The 18633-nt window shown below is 36.5% G+C and overlaps 1 protein-coding gene across 1 annotated transcript in view; it reads left to right on the top strand.

Moving 5' to 3' along the window:
- Positions 1-18633, top strand: part of LOC136885371 (zinc finger protein ZFP2-like) — a 50259-nt gene that overhangs the window by 18481 nt on the left and 13145 nt on the right. The window contains exon 4 of the mRNA XM_068230259.1: positions 16822-16904. Within this exon, the coding sequence (XP_068086360.1) occupies positions 16822-16904 (83 nt within the window). The remainder of the gene's footprint in view (positions 1-16821; positions 16905-18633) is intronic.

Raw genomic sequence — 18633 nt, 5'->3', positions numbered from 1 at the left:
GTTACTTATATCAATAGGCACTCATTTAGTCTTGCCAAACTGTTTCCAATTTATAATAATGTGTCTCTTAGGACTATTAACAATAATGATAAACTTCTGTTCATTTCTGACAGCATGAACACATGCAGTACTTATAGTAAATTCGGTGTAGCATTACTTTACAAAGAGAAAATCAGTGCAAGAAAATATGCTAGATATTCTGCTATGTGTGAACACATGCATGGTAATAATCACCAGTTCACGAACATCAAAAGGGGTATGGTTATGCTACATCCTTTAAATAGGCTAAGCGTAAACAGATGATTGTTCCCGAGAAGTTGGAAATTTATAAATTGCAGAAGCTTGCCAGGGAAAATAGTCTAAACGAACACTTCGCACGTGATAATCAGTTATTTAAACTAGCAATCCATTATTCTAGAAAGAGGCTGGGGGAGAAAGGGCAATTAGAAGGGGGACAGTTAAGAAAAGCGCAAGTGGTCTTGTAAAGGTCAACTCCCCTCCTATGCTGCAGACTCCTCCCACTGCACCCCTCCATATGTTCAACCCACCAGCTAGACAGTCTGCCAATCAAGCTCATAGTGCCCACAAACTTGCAAGGCCAACGCATCCAAAGTAAGTCACTTATAATTTCAGTGTTGGCTTCTCATTTCAACATGTTGCCTTTAGAAACATTACATGTTATTTTTATTTTTCTTACAGACAAATGGAAAGTCCAATTTAACCTGGCAGGGTTGATCTGCGAATAATAGAATTATTTTCTGTTAAGATACATTATTGGTTAAGCAGATGGTGTCAACACTAAGCATAACAACGTGGGACCCAAGAAGGGCGGTGGGACTATGAAAGACCATAAATAATGCCACACCAAAATACTTTAGATCAACAGCCAACCAGCTCAATTTTAACATAACACATACAAATGTTTCAAAGAATTTTGACATAACATGAAATATTTTCATGTTTGAAGTTTTAATAAATGTTTGTGTAACTTGTCATTTTATCTGCATTCTGTTAAGATCAAAAATGATGTTAAATAAGGACCTTATATAGTAGTTGCGTCTGTAGACACTACACTACAATTCATTAGTTAGACTTTTAACCTTAGGGATGAAGGAAAAAACCTCAGCCTTAGAGGGTGAGGTTATCTTTCAAAAGTAACCATTGGAACCTGATCCCCACGAACCTACTATTCTGGCGTAGCAGGGGGGAGAGGTGATACTCCCACGTGGCATGTCCCAGGTGGCGGATAGGATGGTCCTAACCAGCTTGCCAGCGAACTTGAGGGAAATAAAATACCTCTTGCAGACCAAACGCACTACCCCCTGTGGGTGGGGGACGCAGATGAAGAATACACCCACAGTATCCCCTGCCTGTTGTAAGAGGTAACTAAAAGGGGCCCAAGGGGCTCTCAACTTGGGAGTGTGGGTTGGCGACCACAGGGCCCTTAGCTGAGTCCTGGTATTGCTTCCACTTGTGCCTGGCTCCTTACTTTCATCTATCCTGTCCGACCTCCCTTGGTCAACTCTTGTTCTTTTCCGACCCCGACAGTATTAGAGTATTCGATGCCTAGGGAGTCTCATTTCCGCGCCCTTTTTGGCCCTTGGCTTTCTTCGTCCGTTGCTTCATTTTTCGAAGTGATGGATCACTACTTTATTCTTCTTTTTTCTCTTTATCTACCCCGTGGGGTTGGGGTACGCAGACTAAGAATACACCCACGATATCCTCTGCCTGTTGTAAGAGGCGACTAAAAGGGGCGACCAAGGGATGATCAAATTAGAACCATGAAACTATTTGTGCTTAGTACCACCATGCGGGGAACACCATTAGTCGTCTTTACTTGCGCGTAGTACCACTATGTTGGGTACCAAATAGGTTTGTGATTAGCAGCAAATGTGGGCACAACAGCTTTTACAGTACTTGCGATTAATAGCACTATTTGAGCAACACCATGGGATGAAGGAACCCATGTTTCTGGCTTGCCTATGATTAGTACACTCTATATGAGGAAACCACAGGATAGTACGAGTCCCTGAGGTTAGTACACTTAGGTGATGAACACCATAGGTTTGCATTTCCTATCAAGGATGCGGCAATGTGCGAAACACATTAGGTCTCCAATACATGTGCGAATTTCATTACCTGTGAGTCGTACCATAATGTATGGTATACCGCGAGTCTACGCTACTCTTAATTAATGCCGGAACATTGGAAGTACCATGGTTCTACTTTTCTAGCGATAAATACCAAAGACCTGGATTTTGGACCCGTTTCGAGAACGAGCATATTCTAATCAATTTATCATCACGCTATAGAAGCAGTCCCTTGGTCCGTACTACTATTGTTTTGTGCCAGCTTCTGTGAATGTGAGGCACTCTGGGTCGGATCCACTGATCATTTTATCTTCATATCAATCCATCCATTCATTCTTCGTCCTCACGCTTTGAATTCTGGTAGTGGAGGATTTTGGACTTTTAATTTGTCATCTCATTTTGTACCATTAGGGGCTGATGACCTCAATATTAGCCCCCTTTAAACAAGAAACATCAATCAATCAAGCAATCGGAACCTGACCCTTACAGAGCGCATCTGCGGGCGGTGGATAGGGGCCCCTACAATATGTAGGGCTGGTTGAAATACCCAATACAACCCGTGGACCAACTGGTAGCCCAATTCCTGGGGGCATTAAAATACTAGGACACCCTCTCTCCAGTGGTCAAATATATGGAGGGCCCTTGCCCTGGGTTATGGTTGAAGTCCTCAGCAGCATCTACGGCAGCAAAGACTAACTTCAGTATGGTAGAGATGGCAGAATGGCCAAATCTGTAGCACCTGTACTCCAGAGGAGTGGCTACGAAAGGCACCTGCCTCCATGTTAGGGATGGCCTAATTTTGAACCTGGCGGTGGGCATAAAATGCCTTTGAGTGTGGCGAGCCCATTGTAACAACAGCCTACATGGGTAAAGCAGTTATGGTGTCTCGGAAAAGATTAGGCCGTCCCCTGCTAAAACCAATGCACAGCTGTTTGGGTGCTGGGAGAACTGTGAGAAGTGGGCAACCAGCACCAAACTACATTAAGATTGCGACAGTATATGTCCTGGCAGTGATGTGAAAGGCAGAAGAACTGGTTTACTTCATGAAAGAAAAAGATATAGCCATAGTCATTGTCTTGTATTCGAAAGGTGGTTTTTATTAATATAATAACTTTCTTATTCTGAAAAGTTGCCGGGTGGTGCTAGCTTTGAAAATGTTAACTGCTCATGTCTCTCGCTCCTGACCAATAAGAGAAAAGGAATGGATCCCCATGTGGTCATGCATTTCTGAGCTTAAGGGCGACTTGCTCCAAGGTTTTCTGATCCTGGCCTTCACCACAGCCATTACAAATGACCCACTGACTGAATTAAATCAGGCTCTTGCAGTAATCTCAATTATAACTCTAATTATGCTGAAATATACAGGTACAATATGTTGTAGATGAAAAATTGCTTTAACCCTCAAACGGCTCAAGTGCTATCGTCTCGATGTGAGACGATTCGTAAAACGTTATAACAACTCGCAAAATCGGTATAACAATCAATTTTATGAATATTCTCGCTGTAAAGTGAAATTCTCTATCTGGTAGGTAGTGCAAGTAGGTCTTTAGTTGGGGAAGGAAAGCAGTAAGCAGCGATCTTGTCAGATGTGAACTGGTCTTTGTTTACGTCTACTCAAACTGTTCAGTTGCTTCAAGCGTTTGAAGATGATTGTTTTCTAGCCAATTTATGATAATTGTGTGCCTGATTTACTCTATTTTAATTGGTTTATTTTAGTTTAGTGATTAATATAACGTAAACATGAGTGAACTAAGTGGTTCAAGCGCAATTAGAGAAGCATTGGAGGAGCATGGGAGTGATGAAAGTGAAGACGACATTGGTAATGTAGAAGATTTTAGTGATGATTTATCATTATATGTCTTTTCTTCTAGAAGTAGGGAAGAATATGACTCTAATTTAGATACCTGGGACTATAGTGATGCATCAAGTAGTGATGCAGACAATCCAAGCTTGCTAACCCTATCAGGCACATCTGGACGTATTGACCCACTACAAAAGACTCTCTCCTAGTCTTTTTACCCGTGACTTTTTAATATTCATTGAAGTTTTGAATGTTATCTATCATTGTGCTTGTAATGAAATTTGGCACATTTTGAATATTTTGGAATTTAATTTCAGATAATGTAGTGCTTGTGACCAACCACAAAATTTGTAATATCTATTGATTAGTTTTTTAAACTAAGACTAAACATCCATTATACTTTTACTGGATACTTGTAAGTAAAACTTCGTACTCTTCTCTAATTCTTCTTGAACAAATTGATATAAAATATGCCATATGTAGTTACAAATCCGTATTTATGATAATGTTTTAAAAATGTATCTGCACGCTGCCTTAAAAATGCTCAGCACATAAGAGTGAAACGATCAGCACTTAGAGGGTTAAACAGTGTATACTACTGTATAAATGATACCGAGGTATTAAAATGTAATATTTTGATATATTGATATGTTGTTAAATTAGTAAAATTGGTTTGTAGAAATCCTATTTCTGGTGTGAAAATCTCATTTTCAATATAAATTGTTGTTTAGAACTGAAAAAAGTGAAGCTACCTCTAGATTCTTCATAAAAGGAAAGAAAATTCCACCTAATCAATACATTTATTTTCTTGCAAAGTATTACAATCTAGGACCGGTTTCGACCCTTCATAGGTCATCCTCAGCTATATCAGAATCACATTTGCATTTCTATCTTATACCTCTGAAAGACCTTCATGATATATTGTTTCATAATTTTCAGTGAAAACTTATCTTAAAAACTTACAAATTTCTAAGCGTTCTGTTAAAATTAAAAATTAAAATTACAAAACTTTGTCTATTATATACATGCCCTTGGGCTGACAGAATGCATCCTTGGGTTGATTAAGCATCTATCTTAGGTACTGTTGCTTATTCTGTTGAATCGAATCCCTTTTATACTTATGTACAATCGTGAATAGACTATCAGTAAAATTTGATAAATAAAGCTTGCATGATAATTATAATAAAATTTCATGTTACATCTTTATACCTTATTGCTGGAGTGATATTATTTTAGGCAAAATATAAATGCGTGTTGACCTCTATAAAATATTTTTACATAAACACACTAATATATTTTAAAGTCTAATCATTGTACTTTAAAGTCTAAAATACTTATTGCTTTGGATCTTGCGTTGTTATGTGGTAAAATATTATAACAATTTGTCTTATATAACATCAGATATTGATAATATTTAAATATGCCGTGTATGGTTGGCTTTTAAATCTAATGATTAAATGTCAGTTCCTTCTTGCATAAAATTACAAGTTTCATATTATGTTGATTATGTATTGTATAAAACATAAATGTCTAATAAATTGAATGCTTATCATTTACTGCAGAAGTTTTTAAAAAACACTTGAATGTCTAGTAATATAGTCAGTGTGTTTAGTGACACTGAAACATGTTGGCCTTGATTCTTGCGTTATATTTCCATAATTTGCCTTTTTTTATATATGTCGAATGTTGGTCTTTATAGGTTCCATTTGTAAATAACAGCACTTTCCTATAATTGTGAAATGGATTAATAAGCTTGATACGTATTAAATTATGGAATATATGTGTGATTCAGTTCTGGCCTAACTTCTGGAGTTTTCTCCCATCAAATGCCGTAAGACTGTGGTGGTTCCTTTCCCTTTTTTTAAGGCTGGTAAAGTCTGTAAGCCAAAATGAATGAAGTGAGTTAGATTTCAATTTCTTGGCCGTTTGACGAGTAATGTACCTCGTACTGATGGTTCTAGTGTTGTCTGTTGTGAGAGGGGCGGAGGGATAAGTAGGGGAGGTTGTTACGTGTGTATGGGCGGAGTCAATGAGGTTCACTGTCTGCGCCGTAGCTTGTGTATGACGTCGTCTAAACACACTGACTATATTACTAGACATTCAAGTGTTTTTTAAAAACTTCTGCAGTAAATGATAAGCATTCAATTTATTAGACATTTATGTTTTATACAATACATAATCAACATAATATGAAACTTGTAATTTTATGCAAGAAGGAACTGACATTTAATCATTAGATTTAAAAGCCAACCATACACGGCATATTTAAATATTATCAATATCTGATGTTATATAAGACAAATTGTTATAATATTTTACCACATAACAACGCAAGATCCAAAGCAATAAGTATTTTAGACTTTAAAGTACAATGATTAGACTTTAAAATATATTAGTGTGTTTATGTAAAAATATTTTATAGAGGTCAACACGCATTTATATTTTGCCTAAAATAATATCACTCCAGCAATAAGGTATAAAGATGTAACATGAAATTTTATTATAATTATCATGCAAGCTTTATTTATCAAATTTTACTGATAGTCTATTCACGATTGTACATAAGTATAAAAGGGATTCGATTCAACAGAATAAGCAACAGTACCTAAGATAGATGCTTAATCAACCCAAGGATGCATTCTGTCAGCCCAAGGGCATGTATATAATAGACAAAGTTTTGTAATTTTAATTTTTAATTTTAACAGAACGCTTAGAAATTTGTAAGTTTTTAAGATAAGTTTTCACTGAAAATTATGAAACAATATATCATGAAGGTCTTTCAGAGGTATAAGATAGAAATGCAAATGTGATTCTGATATAGCTGAGGATGACCTATGAAGGGTCGAAACCGGTCCTAGATTGTAATACTTTGCAAGAAAATAAATGTATTGATTAGGTGGAATTTTCTTTCCTTTTATGAAGATTGGTATATGTCAATACGGAAAATGAAATTCATAAATCAAGATGTTAACGCCAACCAGGCAAAGAGTCAAGCATATAAGTATAGGAATATCAGAATTAAATTAATGAATACAATTAAGAACATCGCATTTTTGAAAGAATATCTCGCTCATGACCTAATTCCAAAGTTTTTAACTAAATATAACAACAAACATAGAAACACAAGACAGACACGTGACACTTTAAAGAAAACCAATAAAATCTGGATAAAAACTGAAATAAAATTTTTTTATCGTAAAAAACAACACTTGTTAACATACTATACCCTTTACATTTGAATGTATCCCAAGAGCTACCACGTAGCTATTGGGATCACTTCCAACATATTACGAATGAGAAAATTGAACATCTAGCCATAAAAAAAAAACACCCTAGACAAGAAATTAGAAACCTTGAAACGAACTCAGAAAGAAAAAAACGTGACTCACCTTACAGAAAATAATAACTTAGCTCAGTCCACAGGAGATAGAATGCATAAATTTTACCCACCATTAAAAAATCTCACGGATACAATATTCAGTAAAGCAGAGTATGAAGTTTTAAGCAAAGGACCAAAACATAACTGGAATAACGCCTCATTACTACAGAACGTTACTACCGCAATAGCAGAAACAGAATTAGCCATACAGAGAATTCCGCATGAAATACGTGAGGAAGTTAGACACGATATTGTAAAAAAACTCCCGCAGTACATTAACAGAATACAAGAAAACATATCTAATAGCAATAAAATGGACAAAACACACATTAATAGCCTAAAAGAAGAGGTCAAACGTGATAATCTCCTGATAACAAAAGCCGACAAAGGGAACACAACGGTAATTATGAACAAAGATATGTACATTCAAAAAACAAAAGAATGTTTCAATAATAACACATTCTGCACAATACGTAAAGACCCCACAATTACAGTACAAAGAAATCTAAAAAACTTGCTTAAGAACACACGTTTTTTACTCACCGAAGCAGAAGCAAATAACTTAATAATAATGAACCCCCAGTTACCGAATGCTAAAGCTCTACCCAAATTTCACAAAGAAAATACCCCTATGAGAACCATAGTAAATTATAGATCTAGTCCCACATATAGTCTCTCTAAATTTATTCAGAAATTTCTAAAAAATCACTATTCCTTTCAGGCTAATAAGAGCATACGAAATTCCATAGATTTTTGCAACAAAACAAAGAACTTTAAGTTAGATAAATATCATTCCATAGCCTCCTATGATGTAACAAATATGTATCCAAATATCCCCACTGCAAAACCTTAAACGTAATCAGAACTAATCTCAAAACATATAGTAAATTAAGCACATTGGAAATTGAGGAATTTATGATATTACTCAAATTTGCAGTCAATAACAATTTCTTTAAATTTCACGATACAATTTACCAACAAACAGGTCTACCTATGGGATCACCCGCCTCCGGGATAATAGCAGATATATACTTAGACTACTTAGAACATACTGCATTTAGTAAAATTGAAGGAATATCTTTCTGGTGCAGATTTGTGGATGATGTATTCGTCATCATCGACAACAGAACAACCAACGAAAATGCAATATTGGATAAAATAAATGCCATAGATACATGTATACAATTCACCAAGGAATCTGAGAGTAACGGTCAACTAAATTACCTAGATCTAACGGTTACTAGACACGATAAACATCTCACCTTCAAAATTTACCGGAAACCTACATATACAATAAACACCATAAAAATAGATTCTAATCACCCTAATCCACATAAAAAAGCAGCATATCAAAGTATGATTTATAGAGCGTTTAATATACCGATGTCAAAAGCAGATCTCAAAGAAGAACTACAACTAATTCACGAAATAGCTCAAAAAATGGTTATAGAAAAGAAATGGTTAATTCCATCATTCGTAAGTTCAAATCACGACCCAACACCACTCTGACGAAAACAGATCAACCCAGAAAAAATTACGCAACTTTCACTTTCAATAATACGGGCGTATATTCACTAACCAATGTTCTGAGGAAGCATAACATTAAAATAGCATTTAAGACTACACAAAATAATAGGCATGTCATATATTATAGCAAATCAGTAAATAGTAGTAACAAATATCTTCAATCAAGAGTCTACCGAATGGAATGTAACAACTGTTTAACAAGTTATGTGGGGCGTACGGGCAGGAATTTCACGACTAGATATAATGAGCACGTAAACGCAATTAGGCATTATCATTTCTCGGCAATAGGGCAACATATGCATGAATATAAGCACAATTTTACGGACATAAATAACGATTTAAAAATATTAAATGTAGAACCTAAAGGTCCTTTGCTTAATATAAATGAAGAATTATATATAACACTAGATCAGTATGCAAATCCTAATTATAACATAAATGAGTTATCTGAAAAAACTAACATTTTGTTCAATAAAATCGTTCCTATCTTAAAAAACGACTACATCAAAATAGTCAACAGACGACGTCATACACAAGCTACGGCGCAGACAGCAAACCTCAGTGACTCCGCCCATACACACGTAACAACCTCCCCTACTTATCCCTCCGCCCCTCTCACAACGGACAACACTAGAACCATCAGTACGAGGTACATTACTCGTCCAACGGCCAAGAAACTTGCATTTCAAACATCCAGCAGTAAGTAAATTAATTCAGGCTTTACAAATTCACACAATATTACACTTCTATTGAAATCTAACTCACTTCATTCATTTTGGCTTACAGACTTTACCAGCCTTAAAAAAAGGGAAAGGAACCACCACAGTCTTACGGCATTTGATGGGAGAAAACTCCAGAAGTTAGGCCAGAACTGAATCACACATATATTCCATAATTTAATACGTATCAAGCTTATTAATCCATTTCACAATTATAGGAAAGTGCTGTTATTTACAAATGGAACCTATAAAGACCAACATTCGACATATATAAAAAAAGGCAAATTATGGAAATATAACGCAAGAATCAAGGCCAACATGTTTCAGTGTCACTAAACACACTGACTATATTACTAGACATTCAAGTGTTTTTTAAAAACTTCTGCAGTAAATGATAAGCATTCAATTTATTAGACATTTATGTTTTATACAATACATAATCAACATAATATGAAACTTGTAATTTTATGCAAGAAGGAACTGACATTTAATCATTAGATTTAAAAGCCAACCATACACGGCATATTTAAATATTATCAATATCTGATGTTATATAAGACAAATTGTTATAATATTTTACCACATAACAACGCAAGATCCAAAGCAATAAGTATTTTAGACTTTAAAGTACAATGATTAGACTTTAAAATATATTAGTGTGTTTATGTAAAAATATTTTATAGAGGTCAACACGCATTTATATTTTGCCTAAAATAATATCACTCCAGCAATAAGGTATAAAGATGTAACATGAAATTTTATTATAATTATCATGCAAGCTTTATTTATCAAATTTTACTGATAGTCTATTCACGATTGTTCATAAGTATAAAAGGGATTCGATTCAACAGAATAAGCAACAGTACCTAAGATAGATGCTTAATCAACCCAAGGATGCATTCTGTCAGCCCAAGGGCATGTATATAATAGACAAAGTTTTGTAATTTTAATTTTTAATTTTAACAGAACGCTTAGAAATTTGTAAGTTTTTAAGATAAGTTTTCACTGAAAATTATGAAACAATATATCATGAAGGTCTTTCAGAGGTATAAGATAGAAATGCAAATGTGATTCTGATATAGCTGAGGATGACCTATGAAGGGTCGAAACCGGTCCTAGATTGTAATACTTTGCAAGAAAATAAATGTATTGATTAGGTGGAATTTTCTTTCCTTTTATGAAGATTGGTATATATCAATATGGAAAATGAAATTCATAAACCTCTAGATTCTACAGTGCTTATGCAGTATCTTTCTACATTATTAACAGTTAAGTTTTCTGAGTTGCCCAGCTATATTTCAGCTGTTTATTTTAATACTATTTTACCGGGTGGTACACCTGTACGCTGCAATTTTAAATCTTTCGCCAATAAATCCTCCTCTACAGGATAAACTGTGAACTTAAAACTGGATCAACTCATAAGTTTCTCAGAAGATGTCACTACCATAAATTTTGTGATTACAAAGTTGTCAATACTGTGTGGATTTCAACTGGTTTTGTTTTCCATTAATCAAGAAGTGTGCACATTCTCTCATAGATGTCACCACCTAAAAACTATGATCATCCACCCTGGTGCGAGGTGAAGGAACTTTCCTGAAGAAATGTTGTATTCATAAGTTTTCGTTTTTACTAAATTTCGTTCTTTTCTTGCTTGGGTTGACAATATCAATACTTTCTTTCTGCCTGTTTTGAACTTAGCCAATCAAATATTTCTGTAATTAATTTTTGACCAGTCATGTCTTTCTTCTTTGAATTTGTATGTAACTGTGTACTCTAGCCAATAAAAGCCTGTGGGTGTGGCTGTTTTATTCATGAAAGGTCTCGAATTTTCCTCGAGGGTATAAAAACTGCTGATTTTCTTGTCTCTCGGCCACTTCTTCAACATCTAGCTTAGTGTATGGATGTGTAGCAGGGGGCGGGTAGCGCCTCTTCCTTCGGGCAGCAGCTCGTCAAGTAGGTAATGGCCGTTGAACATCTTTATTTCTTGCTAGCTCAGCAGTTTAACCCTCGGGGAAGGTCCGAAACCTTTACAATGTAACCTATCTTTCAAACATGTGATCTTCTGTTGTTTTGTAAAACTTCAAATATCTTTAACTGTAAACCGGGGATAGAGAGTGCTTTACCCTCTTGAGCTCCCCTTCATTTTTGGTTTGAGGTGACTACTTTTTGTAACTGTTTCTTCCCTTCTGTAATGTCTTAAATTTTTCTCATACGAGTCACCTCCATAGTTTGGGATTACCCCCTGTTCCTTCCGCCCAGTGCCTCTCAGGTTTTAAAAAAGTTTCATTTAGGAGTGCAAGTACATGCCTCCATTCATTTTTGTGTCTTGGGCCATTTACTTAACCTATTATTTTTCAACTAACCAGTAGGTTGGGTACGAGATACCCCCGTTTCATTTAATATAAGTTGTGCCTTGTGGGCAATTAAGTGTAAAAATCTGATATGGCCTCGTAATAGGCGTGAAAAATTGAGAGCGGGTCAGCCCTCGTATATGTGGTAAAAGTGCCTCTAGGAGGCCTGATATGGTTTTTGGAGCTAATGCTCCTTGTATGAAGGGGTTTTCTGCCCTTGGAAGAAATGTATGCCTAGGTAAAGTTGGGCTAGTAACTCAAGGATTGTAAATTGGGGCCTGAAGCCCAGAACTTGTTAAGATCCCTGAACTTGTGCTTTCGTTTGTAAAAAGTATACCTTGTACCTGATTTTTCATTGTTATTTCACCTAGTGAAAATTTGTTAAATCTTGTTGTCTATTGAAAATATAATCTTCGGTTAAATTTTAAGTTTTGGTTTCATATTGTGGATAGACCCATTCCAGCCCGCACCTTCTTTCACCTCTGCATTCCACGGGTAACCCCGTAACAACTATAATTGGCTTTACAGTAAAATAATGATCATCATTAAATTTACTATTTGTTAATTTATCATTCACTGAAGTGCCATTGAAATGAGTTTGATCCAACCCAAACTCTTCCCTTTTGTGATGAATTGAGCCATGTGCGCTTCTCTATGCCCAGATATTTTTGATCCATTATTTCCTGTTACAGCATATTTCCTGCAATTTCATGGGACCAATCTGGACGACGGTTTCACTTAAAGTTTACGCTTCATTTCTTAATACGGATAGATCTGCGTTGATATTGGACGGTCAAGGAACTATTGTGATAAAACTCTATCTTGATTGTTGTCTCTTTTTCTCTGTCCCTCAGTGGGAGGATTTGTTTGTTGTAGCCTGTTGTACTGAACATTTGCTGTGTCAACAAATGTTAGTTGAAATGATTTTTTTTTTAGTGTTTTACACCAACTGGTGTTCTGTAAGGATCAACTTGCGTTAGGTTGATCACCTCAAGAATCATGTTTCTGGTGGTTTTTCTGAGTAGGGTGCTTGTGTGGGGTAGTTCGGACAGAGCTGCAAGAATATAAGCATGAACTTGGAAGCATAATGTGTCATAATTTCAATGCCGATATGCTTGATTGATCTCTTAAAGAGATGCTGGATGACTACATACTGGGAAGCCATGAAGAAGTAAGGACTACCTCTATCCTGGAACTGTAGAGCATCGGTAGGCAGCCCAAGTTGGCTTCAAGGGAGGAAAGCATTCTCTACATGGAATTGCTGCCTTCCTTGATCTTGAAATGGCTTTCGACTTTGTTCCATGCTGTGTGATCTGGTCTTTACTTGTGACCGTGGTATACCAGAAATGCTTCTAATTTGTATCCCTACCAAGCTCGATAGCTGCAGTCGCTTAAGTGCAGGCAGTATCCAGTATTCGGGAAATAGTAGGTTCGAACCCCACTGCTTGCAGCCCTGAAGATTGTTTTCCATGGTTTCCCATTTTTACACCGGGCAAATGCTGGGGCTGTACCTTAATTAAGGCCATGGCCGCTTCCTTTCCACTCCTTATCCTTTCTTGTCCCATCGTCGCCATAGGACCTATCTGTGTCGGTGCGAAGTAAAGCAACTAGCAAAAAAAAATTGTATTAAGATTCTATACACAGCCAACAGAGGTTGTGTACATGCGCCCTCAGCATCTCGGAGAGCTTCTCAGTGAAACTTGGTGTACACCAAGGCTCTGCTCTGTCCCCATTGACCTTTGTCCTTAGCATGGGCACAGTTACATGGGAGCAGTAAAGGAGTGTTCCTGGGACTCTCTTATATTCAGATGATGTTGCAATTGCTTATAGACCCAGAACAGGACTGCTTCTTCAAGGTGAAGATACAAATATCTGTCTCTCAAAACACGACCTTAGAATGAACATAAAAAAGAGTGAATTCCTGGACTCATCCAAACCATCTAATGGCTCCATCCAAGTCGATTCAGGTATCTAGGATCATGCCTACCGTCTGATAGTGAGGTAGTTGTTGAAGTGCTAATTATGATAATGTCCGCGTGGGTCAGATGAAGAAGTCACAGGCATACTCTGTGGCAGAAGGATTCACTACTTCTGAAGTCCAGAGTATAGTGCATGGTAGTATGTCCTGTTGCTCTGTGTACATTGTTGATTGGCAACAGACTAAGAAAGTTATGGGTTACCAATTATGAAACATGGGAATGTGTATACTCCATTAGTTGCAGGGTATCGCAGTCCTGCATTATGTAAAAAAGACACCATTCGCCAACAAATACGCATTGCACCCATCACTCGTGAGTCATAGGACGTGTCTCCAATTCTATGGTCATGTCCTTTTGTAGTACCTGACACAGTTGACAGTTTCACTTAATCCTTTGAAATTTATTTGCAATGTCCACATGCACCTACGATAAAAAAAAAGATATTGAAAATAAGGTACAAAGATATAAAACTAGAAATGTTGCTGCAAGTGGTAAAGTTTCAGGGGTGTACTAAAGTCAATTAGTTAGGATATAGAACAAAATGTGTAGTGCTTAATTGATTAGTGTATGTATGAAGCAGCTATACCAGATGCATTAAGAGTTGGTGTAGTAGCACCCTGTGTGCACTCATCTTGACTGATGTTGCATGCAAGCTCTTGGAATGCATTCTTTCTAATTATTTTATACACATTTTCTTTTAAAATATTTAATATTCTCTACGGTTTTTCTGTACAGTGACATGGTTAAGTGTAAGAGAGGACCATGTGTCCTAACTTTGCCACTATTAAATACAAATAAATAAATAAAAATTCACAAATTTACTAACTGGTTTGATAGAAGGTAGTTCAGGTTGAGGAAACATTATTCCGCTTAAGCTCATCTTGTGGATTCCAGCATGATATGGCAGGTATTATAGATTCAGGAGGTCAAACATGTCACGATGGACATATCTAAGGCTTTTGATAGGATAGATCTTGGAAGACTACTGACGAAAATTAAGTGAAATTGGGCTAGGTAGAATAGTGACTAAATGGGTGGCAATATTTCTAAAAAATAGGACTCAGTGCATTAGAGTATGTGAAGCATTATTTGATCTTGTAATAATTATGAGATTGAGTCCCACATGGCAGTATAATGAGACCTTTATTTCCTTACATATATAATCAATATGAATAATGAACTGGAATCAGAGATAAGGCTTTATGTAATACACAAGTTTCAGGATTGGGAGCGACTGCAAAAGACCTTCTCAATAATTTGAGATGGATATCGGGCAATGGTATGACGGTAAACAGGGTGAAAAGTCAGGTTGTGTGTTTCACAAATAGAAAGAGTGTTCTCTGTTTTAATTATTGTGTTGATGGGGTGAAATTTCCACATGGGGATCTCTGTAAATACCTTGGTATTCATAGTAACAATAGAGTTTCATTGTGGTAATCATGTAAACCATATTAAATATAAAATTTACAGATCTCTTAATATGATTAATGGTTTATTTAGGGGTTTTAAAGGAAAGGGCATATAAATCTCGAACAATGCCACAATTAAAAAAAAAGACTCTCACCAGGATTACTTGATTAGAGAACAGGAAATAATATACAGAAATGCTCCATTTCTTCTAGGTGATTTCTGACATATGAGTCGTGTTACAGAGATGTTGCAAATTTTGGGCTGGAAAGACTTGGAGGAAGAACACAAGCTGTTTGGCTAGGTAATATATTCTGAGATGGCTTGGAATTCAGGGGGACATATATTAGCAAATGTTCGCTTATACAAATAGGATTCAGTGATTAAAATAATTTACCAAGGGAGTTATTTTGGGTATTTCCACAATCTTTTTCTACATGAACAACTGACAAACTGCCACCCGGGTGAGAGCACAAAATGCTGATCAGTGGTGGTTGATGGATTTTATGGTTGATTGATTCATTGATTGAAACATTGATTGATTTTTTGGTCTTAATATGATGTACAGAGAGGGATGATGGATAATTCTATGGTTATGAATTAAGCATTGTCCACTTGTTGGAAAGTGATAGGAATAATGGGGGATTATTTGTTATTGCAGTGAGGTGTTTTGGGAATGAAAGTATATAGGAGCATGGAAGTGAAAAAGAGGTGACAAATCAAGCCATGTATAGAAAGATTGGAACAGGGGAATGTGGATGTAAGAGTATAAGGAAAATAGCTAGTCAGTGTGCAAATGGGGATCAACAGAAAGCAAAAAAGAAGCAAGGAATGGTATTGGGTATGGATTAGGGGATAGTATTGGTCCTTTCATATTCCTCCTTTTCTATTACTACCTTTTCTACTGCTATCCTATTGTATATACTTTTTCATGTTCTTATCTCTCTTATCACTTATCTAGAAAGTGGTAGCAAATGTGGCTCTGGTTGGGAGGCAGCAGGTTGTTATGCTTGTTAGGTTCCAAAAAGGGTAATAGAAAGAAAGATAATACATAAATAAATAAATGCAATGCAATTTTAATCTTGTGGCAGTTGTATAGTGTTATTTAAAGTCTTTCCACAAACTGTATATGAGTTGATTATATTTGTAAGTGCAGAGGATGTTATGAGTAGAATTTTGTAAATAATATAAATTTATTGAAGATGAGGTGTGTGATTAATAAAAAATTGTTAGTGTAAATTGTACTGTATAACACTGTATTTTAGGAAAATATTTTCTTCTCTTGTCAATTTAAGATCTAGTGCCTGATAATAATGTATTTTTGTGTACCATTTGCCACCGAAATAGACACCTCTTTTGCAAATAAAGTGACTTTGATTTGATTCAATTTGATTTGATTGTTACTTTTCATTATTAAATGTTTACACTTTAAATTGGGAGATAATTAATTATACTCTTATTGTGCCAATGTGAAATTTGTTTTCTCAGATGTTTCTTGTTCAGGCCTATATACTAATATTTTTATTCCTTTACTTCTTTATTCTACTTTTCTTGTTTCTTACTTATAGCCTTCCGAGGACATTAAGAAGGAAATATTTATAGAACAAAATACTGATAATCAGCTGCTGGCGTACATCAAAGAAGAAACACAGTATGTACACTACAAACCCTGTACAATATGGAATATGGTGTAGCTATTCACAGTTGTGTTCAGCAGTGGTTGTTTTATCTTTGGAACTTACCATTTGTCTCTGTTGAATCCTTTCTTTACATGGTAACATTTAAACACTAATATATTAGAATTCTGTTGATATAAATTATCTAAAATATTCAGGAAATTTAAGATCAAATTTACTGTTCCTTCATGTAGTTTTATTGAATACCCTATATCTACAAAAAAAATTCTGATAAAACTAGATGTTTCTTAAGTGTATTTTTTACAATACCTTTAAAGTACCGTCAAAAATGCATTCTTTATTTCACTGTCACTGCATCATTTGTTCATCACATTTTTATCATCTGAAATGCCATCTGCAACTATTGTCTCCAGATATTCTCAGTAATTTTGTATGTTTGTACCAACAGTGACACACAGAAAAAGGCTTGTTTGTAGATTATAAACAAAATCTGCAATTTCAAAATTATTTTTTATGTACATTGCAAACAATGTAATAATATCTCATACATACATACATACATTATCATTATGGACTGTACTGCCTTTCAGCATTCATTCTGCAAGCCTCTCTGAACTCACTAACCATCGCCACAATCCTCTACTTGCAACTAGTGCTGTGGCCTCATTTAGTTCTATACCCAACCGTGCGAGTTGGCTGTGCGCGTAGGGCGTGCGGCTGTGAGCTTGCATCCGGGAGATAGGGGGTTCGAATCCCACTATCGGCCGCCCTGAAAATGGTGTTCCATGGTTTCCCATTTTCACACCAGGCAAATGCTGGGGCTGTACCTTAATTAAGGCCATGGCCACTTCCCTCCAACTCCCAGGCCTTTCCTCTCCCATCATCGCCATAAGACCTATCTGTGCCGGTGCGATGTAAAGCCTCATAAAAAAAAGTTCTATACCTCTTATCTTTAGATCGTTAGAAACCTAGTCTAACCATCATGGTCTTGGTCTTCCCCTACTTCTCTTACCCTCCATAACAGAAATAGAACCCGCTTTTGGGTGGTTAGGCCGTGTGCATTATGCAGAGTTTCGTCCAGACGTGCCATTTGGACTCATCAGCTGGAATGGCACGCCCCTCCAGGACTCTGCTTAGCAGTAGCAGACCAAACTGCGTGGCCTCGCTGTGTTAGCAAATCAAGTTTGCTAACCTGCTAAAGGATAAATCATTTCTCCGTTCAAAAAATGCTCCCCCATTGGAGATACAATGTCAAAATCTGCGGCTGTGAAAGCATTTTTTGACACTCCATAACAGAGTCCATTATTCTCCTAAGTAACCTATCCTCCTCCATTCGCCTCACATGACCCCATCACCGAAGCTGGTTTATGTGTACAGCTTCATCCATCAAGTTCATTCCTAAATTAGCCTTTATCTCCTCATTCCAAGTACCCTCCTGCCATTGTTGCTAGTTGCTTTACGTCTCGCACCGACACAGATAGGTCTTATGGCGACGATGGGACAGGGAAGGGCTAGGAGTGGGAAGGAAGCGGCCGTGGCCTCAATTAAGGTACAGCCCCAGCATTTGCCTGGTGTGAAAATGGGAAACCATGGAAAACCATCTTCAGGGCTGCCGACAATGGGGTTCGAACCTACTGTCTCCTGAATACTGGATACTGGCTGCACTTAAGCAACTGCAGCTATCGAGCTCAGTCCTGCCATTGTTCCCACCTGTATGTACCAGCAATCATTCTCACTACTTTC

The sequence above is a fragment of the Anabrus simplex genome, chromosome 14 (assembly GCF_040414725.1).
Source record: "Anabrus simplex isolate iqAnaSimp1 chromosome 14, ASM4041472v1, whole genome shotgun sequence".
In the NCBI taxonomy this organism is placed as follows: Eukaryota; Metazoa; Arthropoda; class Insecta; order Orthoptera; family Tettigoniidae; genus Anabrus; species Anabrus simplex.
Note: the sequence above shows the minus strand (reverse complement) of the source record. Positions and strands in the feature narration are given on the sequence as shown.